We start from the raw sequence: 25,263 nt of genomic DNA, 5'->3' as shown, positions 1-25,263 counted from the left end.
ATAAGATAAGCTATGTAATGAAGAATGAGCAAACGGCACTTTACAAAAAGCGGATATCCAAATAGTAAATACGAGAAGGTGTTACACTTGATTCTCATCCCCCCCAAGTGACTAAAGCTGACCCTACTGAGTGGTGTTGAAGGTGTGACGTCACTGGGACATCTCTGCACTGCTCTTTGTCGTGTGGGACTTGGCAAGTTGATCGCAGTTTCTCCTCAGCCTGAGCACAGGTATACCCAGTAATCCACAGCTCCACTTTTGCGTGGAATAGGAACAGACGTGCACCGAAAGATTTGTCCAAGAACGTTTGCTACCCGATTAGTTATGAGCCTCAAACCGGAAGCAACACAGACTCTAGTAACGGGATGGACGAGCACTTACATGATCGCACAGTGGAATGCTGTATAACAATGACTGTGGCTCACCTGCCTTGCACAATACCACAGATGCTGTTCCATAGGGCACTACCCTGGGCCCTCCGCCTGTCTTTCGCTTCCCTGGCTTTGGCGTTCATTTATGTTCTCAGGATTTCCAGTCATCCTGCTCCAGCCCAGACTGTTCCAGACACTGCGGCCCAGCTGTCTGTCTGGCGCTGCTACGCCAATGTCCCACGGACACCTCAAAGGCAGCATGTACTAAACTCATTTCCGCACCCCCTGAACCTGCTTCTCTAGGCAGGGAAATGTGGCAGCAAATGATACCAGCGTTTGCCCTGGGAATCGTTTGTTGGCCGTTTCTCTGTACTCTGCCCACTCCCCAAAATGTAAACGCAAGCTGTTCAAGAGCGGGTTTAACGATGCTTAGAGTAACAGTTGGCATGTAGTAGGGTCTCATGTCTGTATTTTGTTAAAAACATCTATCCTTTTTCCATACTCAGTTTTGTTTCCAAGCTCTGTTGGTTTTTGTCTCCTAAGTACGTCTAAAATCCACCTACTCCTTTGGGTGCCTACAGCCCCCTCTCTAGCTCAGACTGCCATCTGTCGTCTGCACTGCTAGGAGGGGGCTGAGGCACGAGTGGGTGGGAGCAATTTGGAAGAAGAGGTTTTGGGTTAGGACACACTTACGCTGCAGGTGAGACCTCTACTATGCAGCGTAGAAAACTTTTGTCTTTTTCTCTAATGGAACTAAATTTATTCGACTTAAAACTGTACCGGTTGTCACCTCGTGACGTTTAGCTTCCTTCCGTGGCCGAGCACTGCAGTCAGCAATGTGAGCTTGGCGTTCTGGGAGTGGGGGGTGAAGGGGGCCTGGGAGGTAAAGAATAAGCGATAATAGAAGACTTGTCTCTTGTTATTCCCTATTCCTCTCTAAGGACATCCCCACCCCCTCTGCTCAAGGTCAGTACCCTTGACTTTCCAGGTATACTGGGGTGGCTCTGTCCCACTCGTCTCTGAATTATAACAATCGTAGCTTCTTAATCTATTTGGTTGAAGAGCCCCCTGATTCACTATTGTAAATTGAACTCTCTACTCTGATGCCTGCGTGTTATTATAAAATAGTGCTGTTCTTGGCTTCTTGTGTATTACAAGACAGTGCAGAAATTTCAGGCTTTCTGCTTGGATGGTCTGTATTGGATCTTAGCATGTTTCTTGGTTACAAATCCAAATATTCCTGGGGCAATAGACATTCAAATTCAGGGCAAGAATCTCTGTCTTGGCAGAATTTTCTTCCCTAGACGTGAATTAATAGCTTTGCCTTTCTCACTCATTTTTCTAGTTTAAACAGCAAGTGTCTCGGGTCATAGTGTGTTTGTAAGTGGGGCATTTAGTTGCTGAGTTTTTCTAGATTCCAGGTTTTGAAACTGTCAGGCTCTTTTCTGTATTTACCTGAACAAATGTACTTCCTTGTCTCATCCCTTGTCCCTCGTAAATAAGCTCCAGGACAGCAGGAACCTTGTCTGTCCTGTTCTGTGGCACTTTATGTCAGCGTAAACATTTGATAAAATAGTTACTGACCGGAAGAGTAATGCTGCTTCTTTGGGGCTTGGGTGGTTTTCTGTCTTACAGTATCCCCATCTTTCTTTCAGCATTGGAGAGGGGTCTCTTGAAAACCCTGCAGAAACTGGATGAATATCTGAATTCTCCCCTCCCTGATGAAATTGATGAGAATAGTATGGAAGACATTAAGTTTTCTACGCGTAAATTTCTGGATGGCAATGAAATGACATTAGCTGATTGCAACCTGCTTCCCAAGCTGCACATTGTCAAGGTAGGCCTGTTGGATGTGGTGTCACGTTGCCATTAGACCACGTATTCTCTGTGTACTAAGATAGCACTTTCTTTGTCTATGACATACTTTTTTTTTTTTTTTTTTAATCTGGTATATGACTAGGAACCCCAAACAATATAACTTAATGCTATTTAGGCAACAGTTGGAATACCCTAGGGTTAGTAAAATGGAAAATTATGTCTTAAAATTGAAGCATATGAAGAATTTGTGTGTGTGTGACTGTTTAAAAATTCAAAAATGTGGCAGGTGAGTTTGAATTGGAGTTTGCTACATTGACTTGGGTTGTCAAATTCTGTTCTTTGATCACCTGGTTACATCCATACAAGGCAAAGAAATATTTACTGAGCATTTATTGCGTAAGACACTGTGCTAAATAGAATCGTAGTTAACACTAGTTGTGTGACAAAGATCAAGACCAAGGAAAACAGAATCGTGTGTGCGCCTTCAAGTGTTTACCTGGGGATTTCCCCTGGCTGTCCCTCTGGGTCACCAGGGCAGGCGTTTGCAATCCTTGTCACATTACTGAAGTTCTGATGTACCCCGTCGTCCTTGTCATCGTTTAAAACTCTGGTTAGAATGAAGGGGACTTCTTCCCAAATAGAAGCAGTTCTCAGAGATTCACAGAATTCGTTTGCCCTAAAATCAGAGCTAAGTCTGGTTTACAAGCCATGGAAAATAAATGTTAACTTTTGATGTCCTTGTATTTCAGGTGGTGGCCAAAAAATACCGCAACTTTGATATTCCGAAAGGGATGACTGGCATCTGGAGATACTTAACTAATGCGTACAGTAGGGACGAGTTCACCAACACCTGTCCCAGTGATAAGGAGGTCGAAATAGCCTATAGTGATGTAGCCAAAAGACTTACCAAGTAAATGTCACTGATGAGAGAGATGTCTTCGCATCTTCCCCTAAGAATATGCTTTTCCTAACAGACTGCTCCTGTTCCTATAAAGTAGAAATTTTATTTTGCATGAATGTGCAGTTATTCAAGATAAGGATAAGGATAGACAAGGTATAGTAGCTATCTTTAAGTATACACTCCTAAGCAGTATTATGTTAAAACTTTGTATCCTGTGTCCCTCCCCCGCCCCATACCCTCCTCTCCTCTAATTTCAGAGACATGCCGCCACACTCCCCACTTTAGCGGTAGATCGCCGTCCGTCCGGAGCCCTGACCGTTTCCTCTGTCCACGGTGGACAGAGGGCAGAACTTCGGACGTGCAGTGTTTAACTGTTAAAATAGTACCCACAACCTCCTCAGTCAGCCCCAAACTGGTGCACAGTGCATGGTACAAGGAATATTTATGTATTCTGGAAATTGTATAATATGTAGTAAGGGTATATGAAAGGATCGCTACTGTATCAGAGTACTCTGTTTCAGTTCAGTCTGTCCTGGGTCTGTCACCACCGGTGAAGAGAGCCTTCCACAGAAAGTCACTACAGAGTTTGCTGTTTTTACTTTGTACATGGATTTTTACTTTTGCGCAAAAGCGTTTATCCTTCACGCCAGTTATAACCTCTGAGGCTCTGTAGAAGCTAAAAGTGCAGAGAGAGGGGTGATGCCCTCAAGATCTTCCTCAAGCATTTGCTCCAAATGAGAAAAACCAGTGGGCCCCTGCTACTCTGTCCGCATGTGTTGTTTTTTGTGTGTATCCTGCCCAGTGCCATTCGTTTGGAACTTTAGTGCTTTCCTCCTTTATTTTAAAAATACCTTTTTAGGTAAGCATAGACCTTGCTGTCCAGAGATGTGTTGAGTAACACTACATAAACTGATACGTAGTTGATTTAGCTACGGCAGTACAACAACTTGGAATGTCAAAATTAACACAGGTATTAACCTAAGGAATGTAGCATGGGCCTGTCAAAATATTAGGCAGAATTTTATTTCTGAAGCATATTTAATTAATATGGATAATCTAAAGGATGCATTATCCATCATATATCAAGAACAAGGTAAAACACACATTACCAGCTTTCCCACTCCACCCCCCACCACTGACTGTTAAACTTTGGGTAGAAGGTGGTTCACTCGTGTTGAACTATATTATAGTTGTAATGGTGAGTACATATTTACTGCAGTTTTGCCTAATCTCAATCATTGAACTTCCTTCGATTAAATTTTTCTAAAGCTACATTGAGGAATAGCACTCTGCCTGTTTGTTTGTTTGTTTTAAATTGAAGTCCTAAACCAGGAATGATTGGTTCTCTAACAAGGGAAGATGAACTTGGTAAAAATAAAACAAAAGTTTGCTACATATTTATTCATTTTTTAAAAATGGACTTTCTAAGTACTACTGCTCCAAAGACCGTGGTTGTAACTAAAATACATTTTGGTAATTTTTTATATGTAATTTGTTTAAGATGTGCTATTTCTCATAGGCTGTTTTTGGAAATTTATATTATTGCTTTAAAATGGCAATGTTTCCCCCCCCCTTTGGTGTGTTAACATTTAGTAATCACTGGCGTTATGGAAGCAGCCTGATTTTTATAAGCATATACTGCATTTTTTAACCTATCAGTAATTACCTTGGTATAGAAAGATAAGCTCCAGATTGTATCCATTTGGCTCAAGGAGGTTTCTTTGCCTTGCCCTTCTTACAACTCCTTATTGCTGATCAAAAGTCTGGGCACCCACCTTTTTGTAATTAAATATTGGATAGTGACTTATCTGGTTGCAAGAAAAGCACTCAGGTTATCACTGAGAAATTCTAGAGCAGTAGTTTCAGTGGGTGAAAATGACACAGGCAGCCATCACCACTTCCCACCTCCTTTTAAACCGGAAGTGACTTGGCATTCGGGTGATACTGAACCTCTCCTTATGGCTCTCAAAGTATGAGAAAGATTCAAGAGAAGGATCTGTTCTTTCCAGTGAGCAGGGGACTGAGTGGTGCAAAATAGAGGGGCTAATGAGGACGGAGGAACATTTCTCAAAATAGAGGGATGAAAACCACATTCTGAAATTCAGTCATGAACTATTTTCACTTTGGATATTTATTCTCTTCATTGTCTCTTTAAAACTTATCCCATGATTGTATTTGGCTCTCTCTCTAGATGTCCAAGAAAGGCAGGTCTGTCTGTTACGATTTTGATGTAGAAAGACAGATTTTATTATTACATTATCAGGGAAGATGGATGAAATTGAGCTTGGCATATGGACAAAACCTAGGAAAAAGGATGATCCAGAACATGATTTCTCCCCCCATTTTATACTTGTGGAAAGATCATAGCTTAAAATCTTGGGAGATTTTAGAGCATGAAAGTTTTCATGGCAGTTCATGTGGTATGTATGAATTGATATAATGCAGACCATCCGATGCTGTTTTTACAGCTACTAGATCATTTATTTCCTCATTTAAGCCCTTTGTGTTCCACTTCAGCAAGATTAGAGTCTGAATGGAAACTCTCACTTATTTTCCAAGGAATTCTAAGAAATTTTTCTGTTGAACAGTTGGAAAGCTCTTTACTATTTCAGTTGATATAACTTCCTTTTTTTAAAAAGTAGATTCAGATTTTCTATATCCCTCTAATATCTTTTATTAGGATCATTGACTTTTGTGATGAAAATCATATATATAAGATTCGATTTCTTGATAACTCAGCTTACACTATTTTTAAACTCTTGAGCAATCTGTGTACAATAAAGAGATTTCTGACATTTATTCTTACACTAAGTTGATCAACTCTAGAATTTAGGCATTTTAACGTCTGTTGAGTTTTGAATCTCTCCAGAGTTACGTAGCTAGCTTTTGTTTCTGTAATTTAAAATATCCACTTAGGAAATATCTGCAAGGTAAAAAATGAGAAGAAATAGCAATGTATTTTTTCATGAACATTTTGATACACATTTCATCATTTATTGATTAACCATTTTCTTACACTGGTTATAATCAGTATTTGATTCAGAGAGGGAAGCATTCATTATTGATATACTATATAGGCTTTTTTTTAAAAAAAATTCCATCCTTTACAAATGATCAAGATTGGGGCTGTCAAAATTATATTTTTATTATGGAAAAAATTTCAATTCCCTCAGTTCTAATGTTGAACAGAATTGGAGTATTTTCTTTAGAATTACTTGAAAAGGCACATGAAAGCTTATTATAGAATGCTTGTATTTTCTTTTCTCTCTCTAGAACCAGTATATTGCTGGCAGCTATTGTATTAAAAAAATAAAGTATATTTTCACTATCATAAAATGTTCTTTTTTCCCCCACCTCATGAAAAGAAATAACAGCCTGGGGTAAAAGTGTTTTACTTGAGACTGCTTTTTTCCATGAGGGGTTGACTCAACACATTTAATAGATTAAAGGGAGAAAAAATCGTATGGTCATCTCATTAGGTGCATAAAAGAATTTGATAAAAACGTTCATGATTCTCATTCTTAGCAAAGTAGGGCCAGAGATTTAAAAATTTTTAACCTGAAAAGCCATCTGCCAAGAACCTACAGTTAATTTCATATGTAAATATGAAATAAAGTCGTCCCACTAAAGCCAGGAATAAGACAGGATTGCCTTCTATCACAGCTATTATTTGGCTACTTTTTACAGCTACTTTATTAGAAGTGTGCTAGTCGATGCAGTAAAATCTGTAGAAAGAATAGGGAATGGAAAAAAAATGACCAAATGGATGCTTTTTGCAGATGATGCATATACATAAAGGAAATCCAAAATAACCTATCAGAAATAATAAGGAAATTTAGTCAGATTACTAGATAAAATATTGAAAAAATATAATTACTACATACTAATACTAACTATATTAAAATTAATAAACTAGTAACATTGGATGACATTGTTTTCTGGACAAAACCTGGGTGACTGAGAAAAATGAGTGGGGAATTGTCAATGTATACTTTTTTGAGATTTGAGAAATTTGTAACATATGTTACCTATTCTAAAAAATAAAATGCTTTAAAAGAAGCTAATCTTCTAATTAATCTATTAATGTTAGATCAAGTCTAATAAACCATGCAACTCCTTTATGAAGAAAAGTGCAAACTATTATCAAAGGACCGAATAGAAATTTGCTCCATAGATAGGTATACCACGTTCATGGATAGGGAGCTTAAGAAGAGTTTTAATTCTGTCTCAAGTAATTTATAAATTCAGTAGGTTTTCCAACAAAATCTCAAGTGTGTGTGTGTGTGAGAACAAGACAAATAAGTTAAAAAATTCATATGGAAGAATTATTCCCCTCTATAACCCATATATATATGTTTTGAGAAGGGAGGAAAACCTAGGAAGCTCGCCTGACAAGATATAAAGGCTTAAAAGTTCACAGTAATTGATGGGTAGGATATAGTGGGTCACAGCAACACAACATTCAGACTGCAACTAACAAAAACACCAAAATATTTTTGAACATCAGAAAATTGGAAGCAATAAGGACTAAATAAATTGGAATTTCAGAGAAGGAAGCCTTTCTGAGGTGAAGGAAGCCTTTCTGATGGTTTGGCCATTTTCTTCCTGGGGAGCATTTACTGATTCTGGGCCTGAAACTGAGGATTGGGTTTGGCCCACACAGAGGGCCTCTGCTGGGGAAAAGAATCAAAAGGCTCTTGGTTATAGGGCACACTGGAAACCCAGGAACACCAAATACATGATTGGTTTTTTCACAGGTCATTCGTTGAATTCCAGAACTGTACGTGGCATGCTAGAAGCTAAGTCCAGGGCTACCAAAAGGCAGAATGAAATCTCCCATAATCACCATATTTAGGAGGCAAGATTTCATTAGCAGGAGGGACTTAACCAAAACACACAGAAAGCAGCATAATGGTTGCCTGGTGCTGTGGGCAGGAGTAGGAATTGCCAACAAGCATAAGGAATCATTTTGGAATGATGGATCAGTTCTAAATATGGATTATAGGTAAGGGTCTGATGTCCAGAATATATAATTGAATAATAAATGAGCAAGGATTTGAATAGATATCTCTTCAAAGAAGATACACAGATGGCCAATAGACACATAAAAGAAGTTTCACATTAGTCATTAGGGAAATATAAGTTAAAACCACACACACAAAAAACCCTCCAGTATGGCTATAATCAAGAAGACAATATTAAATGTGGGCAATTATGTGGGGAAATCAGGACTCTCATACACTGCTGGTGGGAATGTAAAATGGTGCAGCCACTTTGGAAAACAGTCTGGCAGTTCTTCAAATAGTTAAACACAGAGCAGCCACATGGCCCAGCAATTCCACTCTTAGTTTATAACCAAGAGAAATAAAACTTTCTTCACATATGTCTTGTATGTGGATGCTCATTTCACTTTTTAGTAGCCAAAAAACAGAAGCAACCCAGATGTCAACAGATGAATGGGTTAAAAAATTTATATATATACATATATTTATATTTATATGTTCTGTATAATTTTTTTCATTATATTCATTAATGGGATACTATTCAGCCATAAAAAAAGTACAGACACAAGGCACAATACAAGTGAACCTTGAAAACTTGCTCAGTGAAAGAAGTCAATCAAATAAGGCCACATAAGAGTCCATTTATGTGAAATGTCCAGAATAGGGAAATCTTACAGAGACTGATGAATTAGTGGGTTGCCAGGAGTTGGGGGAGGAAAGAATGGGGAGTGACTGCTGGTGAGTATGGGGTTCCTTCTTGGGGTGATGAAAAAGTGCCGGAACAAAGTAACAGGGATGGTTATTCAACTTTGTGAATACTAAAATACAAAAAGGCACTGAATTGTGTATTTTTTTTAAAAGATTTTATTTATTTATTTGACAGAAATCACAACTAGGCAGAGAGGCAGGCAGAGAAAGAGAGGGAAGCAGCTCCCTGCTGAGCAGAGAGCCCGATGCGGGACTCGATCCCAGGACCCTGAGATCATGACCTGAGCCGAAGGCAGCGGCTTAACCCACTGAGCCACCCAGGCGCCCGTGAATTATGTATTTTAAAAGGGTGAATTTTATGGTATAGAAGTTTATCTCAATTTTTAAAAATTGTGTGGAGGCAGCTCTACCACGCTAAAGTTTTGGATAATCAGTCTATTGACAGGTTAATTGGCAAAGTTAGTGATGTAGATTTCCTTTGTGTTTGAATTAAAGCTCAATTTAAACAGCATCCAAAACATTTTATTTAGAAGAAAAGAAAAGATTTTATTTGAGAGAGAGAGCATGGGTGGGAGGGGGAGAGATGGAGAAGCAGACTCCCCATGGAGCATGGAACCCCATGTGGGGCTTGATCTTAGGACCCTGAGATCATGACCTGAGCCAAAATCAGATATTTGAGCCACCCAGGCACCACTTTCCAAAATAAATTCTTAAAAGGAAAAAGAAAAAAAGAATTTTTTATAAGCCATTTAATTGCGTTCACCAAAAATGGGTGAATTCTCTAGTTTGTAAATTATGCCTCAATAAAGCTTAAAAAAAAAGGCTGAAAAGCACAAATCTGAGATTAATTCATTTTATGGTTTAACAGCAAGATGGACACACCAGAAGACAGGATTAGTGCTTGAAGGTAGTCCAAACCAAAGCAAAGACAGTAAAAAGAATGCAAAAACAAAAGAAATCTACAAGAAAAGAGCATAGGGGGGGACGCCTGGGTGACTCAGTTGGTTAAGCGGCTGCCTTCGGCTCAGGTCATGATCCCAGCATCCTGGGATCGAGTCCCACATCGGGCTCTGTGCTCGGCGGGGAGCCTGCTTCTCCCTCTGTCTCTGCCTGCCACCCTGTCTGCCTGTGCTCACTCTCTCTCTCTCTGACAAATAAATAAATAAAATCTTAAAAAAAAAAACCTTAAAAAAAAAGAAAAGAGCATAGGGGACAAGGAACACAATCCAAACATATGTGTAACTAAAGTCTCAGACAGAAACATAACGGGGCAGAAGCAGTAATTGATGAAATAATAGGTAAGAATTTTCTAAAACTGTTGACATCAAACCACAGATTCATAAGCCTCAGCAAACTCCATATGGAATAAAAACAAAGAGACCACACCTAAGAATGTCCTAGTCAAAGCCTGAAAACCAAAAGAGCAAATCCTAAAGACAGCCAGAGAAGAATGACCCACAACCTTTGAAGGAGTAACAATAAAACTAACGGTTAACTCTTCAGCAGAGAGGCTGGAAGCCAGAAGACGGGAATCTTTAAACTGCTAAAAAGAAAAGGGAAAAAACCCACCAACGGAGAATTCCATACTTACTGAAAATATTCTCATAAGCTAAGCCAAAAAGGGCATTTTCGGACAGACAAAAGCGGAGAGAACTCGGCACTAGCAAACTAGTGCTAGGAAAGATACTGAAGGACGTACTTCAGCTCCAAGAAAAATGAGCCCCAGATTGAGGTACAGAACCAGAAGGGAGAATAAAAAGCAGTGGGAAAGGTAAAACCTGTAGGCAAATGTAATAGCATATTGATTATTTAAACAGCAACAGTAATGTCTTGAAGACATGTACTGTATATTTCATTTCTGTAGAAGTAAACATTTACGTACTTGAGTTCTGTGGAAATACATTTTGTGGAACATCTAACTGGCTTATAGAAGTAAAATATAATGGAGAAAGTATATAATGTAGAATATATATAACTGATTATGTATTATAAATATATAACGTTGTTGGAAGTGTAGTAGGAAAGTTAAGTGGAGTTAAGTACTTGTAGGATCTTTACATTCTTTGGCAGGTGGTAAAAGTACTAATTTAAGAAAACTATAATAAATATTGTAATATCCAGTGTATCTATTAAGATAATTACAAGAACAAATAACTTAAAAATCCAAGATTCAAGGGGAAAGGAGTTTGAAAAAGAATCCAATGAATCCCAAAGAAAGAACAAGAGGACTAAAGGAACAAAAGATAGGACAAATTGAAAAAAAAAAAAAAAAAAAAGCAAAAGGTCAGCTATAAACCATACACCATTAGTACTTATATTAAATATAAGGAGACTAAACAATCTGATGAAAAGTCAAAGTGTTGGGGCGCCTGGGTGGCTCAGTGGGTTAAAGCCTCTGTCTTCCTCTCAGGTCATGATCCCAGGGTCCTGGGATTGAGCCCCGCATTGGGCTCTCTGCTCAGCAGGGAGCCTGCTTCCCCTTCTCTCTCTGCCCACCTCTCCACTACTTGTGAGCTCTATCAAATAAATAAAAATCTTTAAAAAGAAAAGTCAGAGTGTTGAACAATTTAAAAAAATATCAAACCCCAATATATGACATGCACAAGAAACCAACTATAAGGACACAGAAAGGCTGAAATTAAAGGATGGAACAGTCAATCTGTTGACACAGTAAATCAAAGGAAAGTAAATGTAACCATTTATCATACAAGTCAGGCTTTGAGGCAAGAAGTATTACTAGACCTGAGGAGAAGGACATTTTATAATATAGGACATTTACAGCATCCTTTTGTAATGAAGTTTATTCACTAGGAAGATAAAAACAGACCTAAATTTATATGCATCGCTAACATGATCTTGAATACATACAGCAAAAATTAAGCCAGAAGGAGAAATAGATACACCATCATCATTAGGGATTTTTAACAGAGCTCTCTCAGTAACTGGCAGAACAACAGAAAAGAAAAAGAAAACACACCCACCCCCCAAACACACCCTAAGGAATCTGAATAACTCACTTAACTAACTTGACCTGATTGACATTGGAACACTATATGCAACAACTGCAGAATGCACATTCTTTTCAAGTACACATGGAACTTTTAGCAAAGTAGACCATATGCTGGCCCATGAAGCAAGTCTCAACAAATCTCAAAGAAATGAAACAATACAAAATATGTTCTCTGACCACAGTAGAAGTAAATTAGAAACGGACTGAAAGCAAGAGAATCTCCAGAATGAGGAGGAACCAATTATACAGCAAGTGCAAAATAAGACTAAGACCTTTTAACATATGTGCTTATTATGTGCCAGGAACTATGCTAAGCCTTTCCATATATTAACTCACTTAGTCTCCCTAACACTCCTATGAGTTGGAGACTATGATTCCCATTTTATGGATGCAGAAATTGATGCACAGGGAGGTTAGGAAAGTTGCTCAAGGTCACAAGCTACTAAGTGATATAGAGCCAAAGTTAGAGCCCAAGGCATGGAGCAATACTCAGATTTTCCTCCGTCATCTGCCTGAGTGTCTCTGCTTTAACTAGGGTGGACTTGGAGGCCTGACCCCTTACGGCCAAGGTCATTGGGTGGCCAGGTCAGCAGAGTTCCACCGGGAGCAAATCTCAAATGCTCTCTGCGGCAGGTCTCCCTGGCTAGGAGCGGAGGGAAGAGGGCCCAGGCCGGGACAGCCCTGCCTCCCCCAGGAAAGCTCACCACCTTGTGCTGCAGGAAGCATTAGCCTTGCCTTTGCGGGCTTTCCTTTCGCCCGTCGGGTGCAGTTCTAAAATGGCCAGTAGGGGGCGCAGGCTCCCCTGCCGGGGCTCCCGCGCAGGCAAACGGCCGCGACAGCTGCAGACCGTCGTCAGTTTGGGGAGCCGACAGCTCGGCTCGGCCGCGTCGCGGGCTTCCTTCCTCTTTATCAGATCTGTCAGGGCTGCCGCGCGCTGCGAAGTCACCTCCGGCCTCCTCCCCTCCTTCCGGTGCCGAACGGCCGCTCCCCGCCACCCCGCACCTCCGCGCGGGGGAGGGGGACCCGCTGCCGGGAGGCCAGGAGGCCCGCGGGCTTCGGCTCCCCGCACAGCCCGGCCCCTCCGCGCGCCCTCGAGGGGACGGCCGCGGGTGGGAGCGCCTGGGGCGGCAGGGAGGGCGAGCGACGCGGCCACCGGGCATCCCCGGCGCTGGGACCGGCTCCCCGAGCCCCGCAGGGGATGGCGCGGCCGCGGACGCAGGGCGGTGCCGCGGGGCAGGCTCCACGGAGGAGGGGTCCGCGCGGCCACCGTTCCAGGCCGGGCCGCGCGGCCGAGTGGCATCGGGCTAGGGGACCCCCGCGGGGCGGGACGGGACGGAGTGGGGGCGGTCCTTCGGGGGACGACGGCCGGCGACGCATTCCGCATTCTGGTTTGTGCACAGGGAGAACGGGCGTACCTCGATTTTTGGAAGTGATCCTTCTTCCTCTGACTTCCGCAGTCAGGGAAGAGTAAATAATTTTCAGTAAACACCGTGCGTGCGTTACGGTGTGAAGCTTATACATAACGTACATATAAACATACAAAATCTCTTGATTTCTATGTAAATAAAATGTTTCAGATCTTTTAATCTGCTCAACATTCTATTGAGGTAGGGATGATTATTAACCCCCCCCCCCTTTTTTAAGATAAGGACGTTTAAGCGCAGAAAGGTTCAATACTTTGTCCGAGGCCACCTGCCCAGGAAGGTGACAGAGGTCCGTCTGGCTCCGGAATTTACCTGGGGCGCTGGGTTGGATGCTGTCACCTCCCTGAGTTGGGAGGGGCTCAAGTGGGGACTCAGCAAGGCCGATTTCTGGGCCCAGCGGTGGAACCGCCCGGAGGTCCCCAAGTCGACTTTTCCAGGGGTGCCATCCGGGAGGCGCAGGACTGTACCCCGCCCAGCTCCAGCTCCAGGCGCAGTCAGGTGGGCGCCCCGCAAGTCAGGTGGGCGGATCCAACACGAAGTAACTAGCGCACTTCGCGGCTTTGGAGGAGGGTCCTGCCTGCTGAGAAGGGGCTGCGGGAGCCCAGGGAGAGCGTCAGGGGCCTCCCCACCTCCTTGGCTCAGAGCTGGATGTACAACTCCCCGCTGTCTGCAGAGGTCACTGTAAGCCAGCAAAATCGTCCTGCGGAGGTGGCGGGGAGGTTTCCCCATCCAGGGAGGGACGGGAGAAGAAAAGCCCGGGTATCCCTCCCTTCCCTTCCTTCCCTGGAAACCCTGTTATGTCAACCGTGTCCTGTCGTTCTCCTGAATAGTTCACTGCAGAGAGATAGTTCGTCTCTACACATGCTCCAAGACTCCTATGGTCCTTAGCAGAATCTTAAGGTCGCCTATTTTAATTATTTTTAAAACTGGACCTAAAGACAAAAATGTACATGAAGTGAAGCCCAACTCAATCGCTCAATCGCATAGTATTGATTAGATTACCAAGAGAGCCTTTTTTTTTTTTTTAAGAAAAATTCTGGAACGTTCTAAAGATACCTTCTAACTTGATATTCTGAGCCAACTTTCATTATCAGATGCTTTTCAGAGCTCATGGTGACAGCAAGCTGGGAATACTCCAGCACCCTTGGCTCATCCAGGAAGGAACTAAGGATGAGTGACTTGCCCACGGCCCCCTTAGTTAATTAATTGCAGTATGGGGACCCTTAGGGCAGCTAGACAATGGGATGGCCACCAGGAAGGGGCAGAGTGGCCCCTGAAACAACTTGATCTCCTCTGCTTGACTCTCAGGGAGTCCCCTGACTTCATAAGGAATGGGGTTTAACAAATAATCTTTATCTCCTGTTAAAACATACCTAACTATATCAGATGCTCCATTCATTAAAAAAAAAATAACACTATGAGTGCCTCCTGGGCACAAGGGACCAGCTGATCACAAATAAATGGAGACACGTGATTTCTGCCTTCCAGGAGCTTCCAGGATCACAAGGGAGAAAGACATAAACACAAGTAACCAGGCAATAAAAGCAGAAGGTGAGAAACGATTCACAAGGGACTTAAAACGGTCGTTCTTTCCTTCCCTCGTGCGTATTTATGGCACCTACCTTCCGTCCACTTGGAATGGGAAAACTGCTTTTTCACTGGGAAACTCAACAGTATATCAAGGAGAATAATTTCTTAAAATGTTTTTAACCCTTTAAACGATTATCAGAGTAATTCTGCCCATTGTAGAAATTTTGGAAAGTACAGAAAAAAGTAAAGAAGCACATACACAAATTTTCCCCAAATTCACCACCAGAGGCACCCATTCATGATGTGTTTTCCCACCTATTGGCTAGGATTTTTTTTTTCTTTAAGATTTACAGCTTACTTTCCATTACAAACCTATTATATCTTAAGCATTGCCCGCATCCTCTGGAACTCTCGATTATTATAAGGCTATTTGCCTAACGTTTTCCGTCCCATGGATTCATCATAATTGACTCACTGATTCCCCAGCTGACGGACGGGTGTTTAGGTTGTTTCCAGCTTTCTGTTATCACACCCTTACATCGCAATGAGTATCTCAGTGCGTGCATCTTTGACCATCATTCAACTTCCATGTTTCTGAGAAAATAATCAGAAATGTGAACCAGACATATGAACCTCTTAAGAGTCTGGACACGTATCACCAGGTTATTTGCTGGAAAGTTGCTAAGTAAGTGGCTTAAAAAATTATGTAGACAAAAAAAAAAAATTATGTAGACAGAGCGTAGGAACATTTTTCAGGCTTTTGATAAATAACACTAAGCGTCTTGCCAGAAATATCACACTGGTTTACACCCTTCCCCCGCTCCCCCCAACCCCGGGGCAAATGCCATCTCTCTGTTCTTCAGCTAGCAGGGAGCAGTGTCTGGGCTCACTTCATGGCATCTTAACTTCTGATCTTATTTCTATTCGCATTTCTTGGGCCTTTGGACAGATGGAGCATCCTTTTTTCCCCCTCCATGTGTTTACTGGCCTCTTATATTTGTTTTTTATTATGTCCTTTGCTTTTTCATCCATGAGCATCTTTGTGTGTTTTTTTATTGATTTTTGTGGGTTCTTCATAAATTAAGGGTTCTAACCATCTGTCTGTGGTATTTGTTGCAAACATTCCTTCCAGTTCTCTGTCTTTTAATTTTGCTTGTATTTTTTAATCACACCGGAATTTTTTGCTTTTTGTAGCACGGATCTGTCAAACATTTCCTTTGTGGTTTCTTCCACAGCTTTGAAGTTTAGAAAGCCCTTGCCCGAGTACAGGGCAGTTGGGGAAGGGAGCTCCTAGGTGAGGGATACAAATGGGACCTTGACCTGGAGGCCAGAGATGGGGCAACTCTGGGTGCTGGGAATGGACTGGTAGTTTGGGGCCAGATCAGGGATGCTTTTAAAAGCTGTGTTGTAGGGTTCCAAACAGGGAAGCTACTGAGGGTTTCCGAGCTGGGCGAGAACATAGGGGAGGGGCTGCACGAACAGGTTCTGTGTCTTCAGGATGGTCGCTGAACATCAGAACATTGGAGGTCTACTGTGACCAATATGGAACCTGTTCTGGAAAACTCTCTGGGAAGTGCAAAGTTCATAGCTCAGAAAAACTGGAGAACTCTCTCCTCTTTCTTGCGTGTCTGTAGCCATTTTGGGATTGGAGGGTGATGTTTCTGATCTGACTCTGTCACTATCAGCACTGGCAAGAATCTCCCAGGGCCGCAGATTTTCCTCTTACTTCATGGCAGAGTGATACTTCCTGCTCTGTTTGCCCATGATGTTGCGACACTTTCTCTCTCCCTTCCCAGTCCCTATGTTCCGTGAACCTTGGGAACAGGCCTTCACTTTTCTACCTTTAATGTAAACAATAATTGCAATAACCAATCCTGCCAGAGAAACCACACTTGAGCAATTTGTAAAATCTCTGGGAAGTTCTTCTGGGTGGCCAGATTGGGGGTGAATAAGAAAGCTCACTGCTTAGAGGACTACACTGTCGTTTCTGGTTTGACTCCGGGCAGAAACGTATCTTACCTCTTGGCCCTTTAGTTCATTCCTTTGAAAAGACAGTTTAATACATTCTTTTTTTCTTATAAGATTTTATTTATTTATTTGACAGACAGAGATCACAAGTAGGCAGAAAGGCAGGAGGGGGGTAGGGGGGAGGGGAGAAGGCTCCCTGTCGAGCAGAGAGCCGGGGCGGGGCTCGATCCCAGGACCCTGAGATCATGACCTGAGCCAAAGGCAGAGGCTTTAACCCACACTGAGCCACCCAGGCGCCCCCAGTATAATACATTCTTAAAGGAAATCATGAAAGATGTAAAGATGGCAAATGAAATCCTTAAAGATGTAAGGATGGCCTGGAATCCCTGCCTCCCCCACACAGACATTTCCAGTTGTTTCCATCCTGCCTTCCTGTGCACATGTGTGCTGTAGGACAGAGATCTCTGGGCAGGATCTCCCAGCTCACCGACCAGAGCCTGGTCACAGGGGTCTAGATTTTCTACAATGCATGTAAAATGGTCATTTTAAAACACTTCGCGTTGAAATAGGGTGTTTATACGGACTAGTAACAAATGCATAGCTTGATGGAATTTTGCACACTAAACACACCCATGATCTGAACAGCCCCCAGATGGAGAAGCAGGCCATTATCAGCCCTGGGGGACCCCTCCTGACTGGCCCCCCTCATTAGCCACCCCTCAAAGGGAACCACTACTATGATAGCACAGATTAATTTTGACTGTTTTTTAAAACGATTGATTGATTGATATTTATTTATTTATTTAAGTTAGCTCTACACCAGATGTGGGGCTCGAACTCACAACCCCGTGATCACTCCAGCTCCACTGACTGAGCCAGCCAAGCACCCCAATTTTGAGAGTTTTTGATCTCTGTATCCATAAAATCACAAAGAATAGTGTCTGCTATCTGGCCTCTTTTGCTCAACACTGGGAAATTCACGCATGTTGTCATACGTCATGCGGAGCAGATGCCCCTTCACGTTCGTTGCTGCACGGCATTCCGTTGCATGGGGCATGGTTCATCCACTGCCGTGGAACAAGTTAGCCCCAAACCAAGTGACTTAAAGTGACATTTATTCGGGGCACCTGGGTGGCTCAATGGGTTAAGCCTCTGCCGTTGGCTCAGGTCATGATCTCAGGGTCCTGGGATAGAGCCCCACATGGTTCTGCTCAGAAGGGAGCCTGCTTCCCCCCTCTCTGCCTGCCTCTCTGCCTGCCTACTTGTGATCTCTCTCTGTCAAATACATAAATAAAATCTTTAAAATTTTAAATTAAATTTTTAAAAAATGACATTTATTCACTTAATTTAATTTTTCTTTTTAATGATCAAAGAATTTCATGGAGGAGCTTTAGGGAAAGGTCAAGGGTCGAGAAGACCACAAGAACCCATGTCCTTGGTCTGGCCAGGATCTCTCCAGCTTCACAGACACCCAGTCACAACGCTTACTTTCTCGTCATTTCTGTGGGTTAAGAATTTTGGGAGCAGCTCATTTGGGCTTGGAAGGGGGCTCCGGGGTCTCCGTTCCCAAGATGGCACACTTGCATGGCTGTTGGCGGGAGGCCTCAGCGCCTCTCCACCCCGGCCCCTCTGTCATGCAGCTTGTGTTTCTTCATGACATGGTGGCCACCGGCTTAGCCCTGAAGGAGCCATCAAGAGACTGAGGTGAAAGTTGCAACATCTTTCACGGTGTCTCCTTGAGGTCGCTCCCCTGTAGCCCACTGACCACCAAGTCAGCCCTACTCAGCGTGAGGCGGGGCCTCACAAGCCTGCGACTAGAAGGAGGCAGGGCCTTTGTGCGGGTTGGCTACCACGGATGGAGGAACTATTTCCCCATGGCCGAAGGTCCCTTTTTATAGCGTCTTCTATCACCTTGTTGGATCCTACGGTGTGTGCTGTTGTAGTTTGCTGGCACACACCTCTTTATGCCTCCAGCTTTCGAATTCCGTTGAAGTAGCTCTTAGAAATACATCCTTGGGGCACTTTAAAAAAAAAAAAAAAAAAAAAAAAAAAAAAAAAAAAGAAATACATCCTTGGGAATGGAATTCCCGAGTCAAAAGATGACCTCAAGGAAAGGCAGCATAGTGAGGTGGGAACAGCAGTTGCTTTCTGTGCCTCAGTATACCCCCCTGTAAAATGGGAGTCATAACACCAAATGCCCAAGCTGGTTGTGAGGATGACAGGGATCACGGACGTAGCATTCCCAGCACCTCACAACAGATGTTGGCTCTCTGTCTCTCTCCCTCTCCCATGTCCTCTTCTTAGGTTAACAAGTGTTTACGCTCACCGGCTGAAATGAGTCCTGTGATGCGGCCTTGGTTTCTCCTGGAGAAAAAAAAAAAAAAAGTCCGGTATTCTTTGGCTAATTATAATAGTGATACGTGTTCACCAAATAAAAAATTGGAAAGTGTGGGAAAGTACAAAGAAGGAAATAAACATTACCCGCAATTTCACGCCCCAGATCTGCCCCCGCGAACATCTGGGTGTGTCTCCTCTGGGGTGTTGGGCCGCTTCTTATTCTCAGAATTCTAAGGTGTGGCTCTGGGGCAGTGTGACACCTCTGTCCAGGACCCAGAGACGCTGAGGATGGGGGTTGCATGGGAGCCATGGGGTCCCACACTGGGAGGGGTGTCCTGGAGACGGCCTCCCCTTTGGTGGCCGGCGGGAGGCCCCCGGGACTCAAGGCTCGGTCCTCACCACCCATGGAAAGCAAGATGGGGAAGGCCTGGACAACAGGTTGGGGCTTTATTCTCCTCCCTTGCCCTGAAAGGCCCCGGCCAAACCCGTCCAGACGTGGGGCTCTCCCTGTCTCTGGGCCTCAGTTCCTTCATCTGCCGAAGGAGCAGAAGGGCCTTGATTTCCAAGGACTAACATTGTGTGGCACCGCAGGTGCGTGCGAAGGAGAAAGGGCTTTGGAATTTGCAGGGCCTTACCCAGAGTCCACCTTCTTTATTTCTCTGGTGCCCTCACTGCCTCCCTCTTAGAAAAGAAGAGGCCGAACCTACCAGCCTCGATTGCGTTAGTACCTGGGCCAACTGGGGTCGGCCTCCTCAGCGGCTCTTAGAGTCCTTGCGCCCGGCACAGAAGCCCTCTGGGAGCTTTGGGAGAGTTCGAAACAGTGCCGGAAGAGGCCTCCGAGGGGATAGCAACAGCGTGTGGCAGCGCTGCTGGAGAGAGACCGCTCAGGTTCAAATCCCAGCTCCGCCTCGTACAGGCTGTGTGACCTCAGGGAAGTTACGTAACAGCTCTGTGCCTCCGTCCCCTCGAAATTGGGAAAGATGGCGGGGAAAATGTGGATTAAATGCGTTAATAGGCATGAGGTCCTTAGAACAGCGTTTGACACATAGTGGGAGCTGCGTGAGTGTTAGAGGGCGTCGTTATGCTGCCGACATGCAGTGAGGGCTCTGGGGTGTGTGCTTGAGAATTGTGAACAGATTCCAAACACGCAGATGCGTTTGACGCGAGAGTGAAAGTTTCTCTTCCTCCACCCACTCTCACTCTCCTAAAGTAACCACTGTGAACAGTTCAGTGGGCCACCTTCCAGATCTTTCTCTAGGCACACACAACGATCATTATGTACCTAGTGTTTTGGTTTTTCTTTGTTAAAGATTTTATTATTTATTTATTTATTTATTTATCAGAGCACGCACAAGCAGGCAGAGTGACAGGCAGGGGCAGAGAGAGAAACTGGCTCCCTGCTGAGCAAGGAGCCCGATGTGGGACTCGATCCCAGGACCCTGGGATCATGACCTGAGTGGCTCAACCAACTAAGCCACCCAGGCGTCCCCCCTAGTGTTTTCTCTTAAAAACAACAAATTCTGCAGGTTTCTCTGCAGCTTGCTTCCTCACTTGGAATGTCACAGACCTACCTTCGTGTCCGAACGTGCAGGTACACAGCTGTTCAGTTCAGGCCTCCAATCTCTACTCATGGACAATCATGTAATTTCCAGTTTCTTCGACTATACAAAATGCAGGAAGGAAGACCTTACTTCAAAAGGAGGATCCCAAAGGGGAGGGCACTCGGGGGACAGAGCTGTGCGTCTACGCTCCTCTGGGAGGACTGAGTCAGAAGTGGTGATGATCTGCCCTTCCGGGTCCTGGGTTCTGAGTGGCTCTAAGGCGTCGCCCTGGGAGGACACTCTCCATATGTCCGAAGCAGGCAGGGGTCTGCCTAGGAGGGTCTCTCTCGGAAAGGAAGACCACAGTGCAGGCTGGGGGTGGAAGACAGAGAGAACTCTGACCCTGGGAGATTTCTCACCATTTCCTTTACAAAAATTATGCGTGAAATAAAAATATTTCATGATTTTTATTATGAAAACTTCTACAGAAGAGATGCAAAATTAGTCCAACAAGGGCCCCTGGGTGGCTCAGTTGGCTGAGCATCCGACTTCTGGTTTCAGCTCAGGTCATGATCTTGGGGGTGTGGGATCGAGCCCTGCGTCAGGCTCTGCACTCATTTCGGAGTGCGCTTGGGATTCCCTCTCCCTCTCCTCCTCCCCCTGTTTGTGTGTGTTCTCTCTCTTTCTCTCTCTCTCTCAAATAAATAAATAAATAAAATCTTAAAAAAAAAATAGAATAGCCCAACATATATCTCCATACCTACACCCTGGACATAATAGTGTTGACACTTGGCCATATTTGTTTGCTTATGAGCATTTCTTCCCCACATCTATTTCTCTATATCCGTATGTACGTCTGTATCTATACAATTTCTCTGAGACTCTTCAGAGGAAGTTGTAAACATCATGACGCATCATCCCTAAATAATCTAGCCCTCATCTCCTAAGAATCTGGACATTGTCCTACACAATTCGATGCCTAAGAAAATTAACTACCGTGTTCTAATCTCACCTAATAATAAACTGATTTTCAGATGCCCCAAGTTGTCTGCCAAATATATAGATACAGTTTTACAACCAATGGATCACTGTTGTCTTCCTGCCAGGGCCTGTCAGGCAGAGACACTGCAGTTTCTGCAGCCTGCATGGACTGTGGAGGTGCAGGGCTAGGGGGGTGGGTGCTGTAGACAGGCATTTTCTTACTATAGAAGGATGGAGAGCCTTCCATTGGCCACTACCTTCTCTGAGGGGCTGAGCTGCGGCTGGAGTGGTTGACCTTGGCAGTCACTGCTCCAGGTTCTGAGAGTGGCTGAAGCTGGGGCAAGCTCAGCCAGGGATCCACAGTCACCTGCTGCTGCCTGTGTGCCCCTTTGGGACAGATTAGAAAATGTGTCTCTTCTGGGCACTGCTCACATGCCAGTGCACCTGGCTGAGCAGCAGAGTCAACTGGGACTTGAGCTCCAATTCCAGCCACAGCACTTTGTGCAGTGTACGAGCTGTGCAACCGCCTGTGGCAGTCCTGACTGGGAGGGGTATAATCTGGCTAGCGAGGCAGGGCAGAAGGAGACCGTGTCCTGAGAGCAGGCAGGGTGGTGGCCTCGGTGGTGGTTAACAGCGGCCTCTCCGCCCCATGGCAACAGCAGTAACAGCTGGTGTTTATTGAGAGTTCATTCTGTGCCGAGCCCAGTGCCAAGGGCTGTATGGAGGGCTCTTGTATTTTCTTCATGCCCCCCGTGGAGGAGGTGCCAGTATTACCCTCACTCTAGGGATGAGAAGACGGTCTCAGAGAGGTCCAGCTATGTGCTCAAGTTTCCACACCCCATAACGGGCTGACTCAGGGCTCCATCCTGCGTCTTCTGGCTCTTGGGATTAAGCCTGAAGAACTGTGTCCCCCATTGTAATTGTCAGGGGCCTGGGAGCCTACCTCAGGGATGCCAGGGTTTTGGGGATTCCATGTAGGACGTCTGAGGCGGGAGCTGAGCAGTCGTTCCCTCTACCTCCCCCGGAGGTGTACCCGATGTGCCCCCATCCCGCCCCCTTGAGAACCACTGGGCGGCAAGAGCATCTCCAAATCTAGCCACTGTCACTACTGGGGGCTGCTTGGCATCCTGAGCCCCTAAGACAGAAGTCGAGTCACCTGAAGGCTAAAGGGGGGGTCAGGAAGGCATCAGGAGCTTGTGACTCAGACAACACAGGGCCCAGTCTTGTCACTCCCTGTCCCTGCAGCATCAGACGCAGGGATGGCTGGCAGGAAGGAGGTGTGGTTGGGTGTGGCCCATGTGGGCACCCAGTCATCCTGGTCACCCTGCCAGCTGAGCGGCCCAGGATGGGCGGCGGAACCAGACTCGCCCTCGGCTCCCCCTATCCTGGCCGTGACCGTCGACTTGGGCCTGGAGGGGCTGCAGGGGTTGACAGCCGAGTCAGGGGATCCTGAAGCCTCTGGTTCATGTTCCAGAAAGAAGTAGGGGAGTGTGGTCTGGGAGCAGCTTCTGAGGCCACCCCCCACCCCAAGGCCGTCCCTCAGACAATGGGCAATTACTGCCCCCCCTGCCCAGATGCTGGCCCACGTTTCGAGGGCTCAGACTAGCACTCCCTTCTGGCAGAACCCACTGTCAACTCTGACGAACTCACTAAGAGCCTCCGCAGTTTGGATGGGTGGGAGCTCGGAAGGGCAGGGGCACCTGCCAGATTACCTTTGCCCAGGACAAACGTCTCGCTGCAGCCAACATCAGAGCTCAGGGCTGTTTCTCAATTGTTTGGTAAGTTCATATTTTCTACAACTGAAAGAAATCAGTCAGGGCTTCAAGGAGATCAGGCAGCAGACCAAAAAGACACTTAGGCCGTGCCTCCTTCTGGTTTGTTTGTTTGGAGGGTGAGGCACTTTGCAAAAATTCTTGGCCGTGGCCCCCAGCTATGGAGGTAAGGAGGTGAGGAGGGGGCGGAGGGAGTGCTGCTGGATTGTGCCAGCATGAGCCAGCCAGAGATCTGTGTGGAGATGGGGCCCCCAGACACCCAGAGAGGAAACTGAGGCTTGGAGTGGCCAGTGGTGAGTCTACTCTCACACAGTTCAAGGCAAGGCACAACTGAGTGGACACCAGGCATCTCCCAGGCCACCTTCCTTCCCTCCTCCTGGTGACAGAATGCACATTGCCCCCTCCCCAGAGTGCTCAGCAGTGGACGTGGTGTCCCCGTTGTCCTTGCTGTCATGCACCTCCAGTCTCCCTTCCTGACTGCCAGTCTGGGTGGCGCATGGTGACCCTGGCTCCCAGGTGTCTCCCATATGGTTGCACGAGGCCTAACCCCACAGCAGACGCTTACCCTCGGCTGCTCCCTGACCACTCCTGCCCTGGCTTCCTCATTCCTTTTTCCCTTCCCATCTCCTTCGCACAGGCCCTCCCAGGGTCACTGCCAATGATAAAAAGAAAAATAATGCCGGGGAGCCCGGGTGGCTCAACTGGTTGAACGTCTGACTCTTGGTTTTGGCTCAGGTCACGATCTCAGGGTCGTGAGATGGAGCCCCAAACTGGGCTCCGTGCTGGCCGTGGAGCCTGTTTAAGATTCTTCCTCTCCTTGTGCCCCTCCCTCCCAAACAAAAAAGAAAAATAACGCCTCCCATTTACCGGGACTGTACTGGGCACAGTGCTAAGTGCCTATAAGCTTCACTAGGCCCTCCCACAACTCCACGTGTGGGGAAAAATGATCTCTTACCGCAGCCCAGGGGGCGGGGAGCCCACCGTTTTGGCGAACATGGGGGACCTTTCAAAGCTCCCTCCACCCACTCAAAGGAAAAGAAATTAAAGCCGTGCGTGTGTAAATGAGTGTGAGTGTGCACGGTGTGTGAGAGAGAGACTATGCCAGACATAGTTCCCAGGCCTGAGGAGGGGACCGTGGGGGACAGGAAGTGAGCCCCGGGCTCCCTGCAGGTGACCATGACTCTGGGTGGCCCCCGCAACAGTGGCAGTCTCTGCCTCATTGCCCACGGTCCCAGACCGCAGAAGGGTCTACGGGAAAGGACTCTTCGGGGGATGGTTCCAGAATTCTACCTTGCTTTGTTCCCCTGATGCCTTTTTCCCCAACATGGATCTCTTTCTGTGTGTCTGTGTGTGTGCGTAGGTGTGCGCGCGTGTGTGTGTGCGCGCGCACATGAGCACACACTTGCACGTGCATTCTTACTCACCCTTCTCCGATCGCCTGCGTCTCCCCTGACTCGGTCCCCTAGACTCTCCGGAGTTGTCCTCATTAGCGGCCCGTGATTCCTCGTGGGAGGGGACTTAGTGCCTCTCGTAAAACTCCACTTCACCTTGTTTTCTTTTCTCCCTCCCCCCAACCCTGTTGGCCCCTTGGCTACCCAACCTGCGTTACTCCCATGTTTGGCCAGATATAAAAAATCATGCATCTGCTGTGCAGGAGGAAATGACCTCTGGGTCCGGGGACTTTTTTTTAATGGGGCTCACACTTCCCCCGTTTGACCCCTTCCCAATCCCAGTGCCGGGGCACCAGCTCTGGTGGGCCTTGCCACACCCCTTGGTTTCTCATGGGGCTTTACCCTGCCTCCCCTCTGCCTGTCGTGGACTTGCTCTGGCTGTGGGTTTTTCTTTACAGTGACGGCAGAAATGTGTTTTTGCCTCTAAGACTATAAGCAGGCTAAACCG

At 45.5% G+C, this 25,263-nt stretch overlaps 1 protein-coding gene and 1 long non-coding RNA gene across 3 annotated transcripts in view; one reads left to right on the top strand and one right to left on the bottom strand.

Annotated features, from left to right (window-relative positions):
* CLIC4 (chloride intracellular channel 4) overlaps positions 1–5,077 on the top strand; it is a 75,080-nt gene extending 70,003 nt beyond the window's left edge. The window contains exons 5-6 of the mRNA XM_046018531.1: positions 2,027–2,208; positions 2,939–5,077. Of these exons, the coding sequence (XP_045874487.1) occupies positions 2,027–2,208; positions 2,939–3,103 (347 nt within the window). The 3' untranslated portion in view covers positions 3,104–5,077. The remainder of the gene's footprint in view (positions 1–2,026; positions 2,209–2,938) is intronic.
* A 13,730-nt stretch (positions 5,078–18,807) lies between these two features.
* Positions 18,808–24,954, bottom strand: LOC123953089. 2 transcript variants are annotated; one of them, XR_006820805.1, is made up of 4 exons: positions 24,789–24,954; positions 23,305–23,391; positions 20,642–20,983; positions 18,808–19,097 (listed from the first exon to the last, which is right to left on the bottom strand). It is a non-coding gene; the product is annotated as an uncharacterized LOC123953089 (long non-coding RNA). The 2 variants fall into 2 exon arrangements; XR_006820806.1 differs by lacking the exon at positions 18,808–19,097 and adding an exon at positions 19,809–20,034.
* Positions 24,955–25,263: the final 309 nt, after the last annotated feature.

The sequence above is a fragment of the Meles meles genome, chromosome 1, assembly GCF_922984935.1.
Source record: "Meles meles chromosome 1, mMelMel3.1 paternal haplotype, whole genome shotgun sequence".
NCBI classification, from domain to species: Eukaryota; Metazoa; Chordata; class Mammalia; order Carnivora; family Mustelidae; genus Meles; species Meles meles.
Note: the sequence above shows the minus strand (reverse complement) of the source record. Positions and strands in the feature narration are given on the sequence as shown.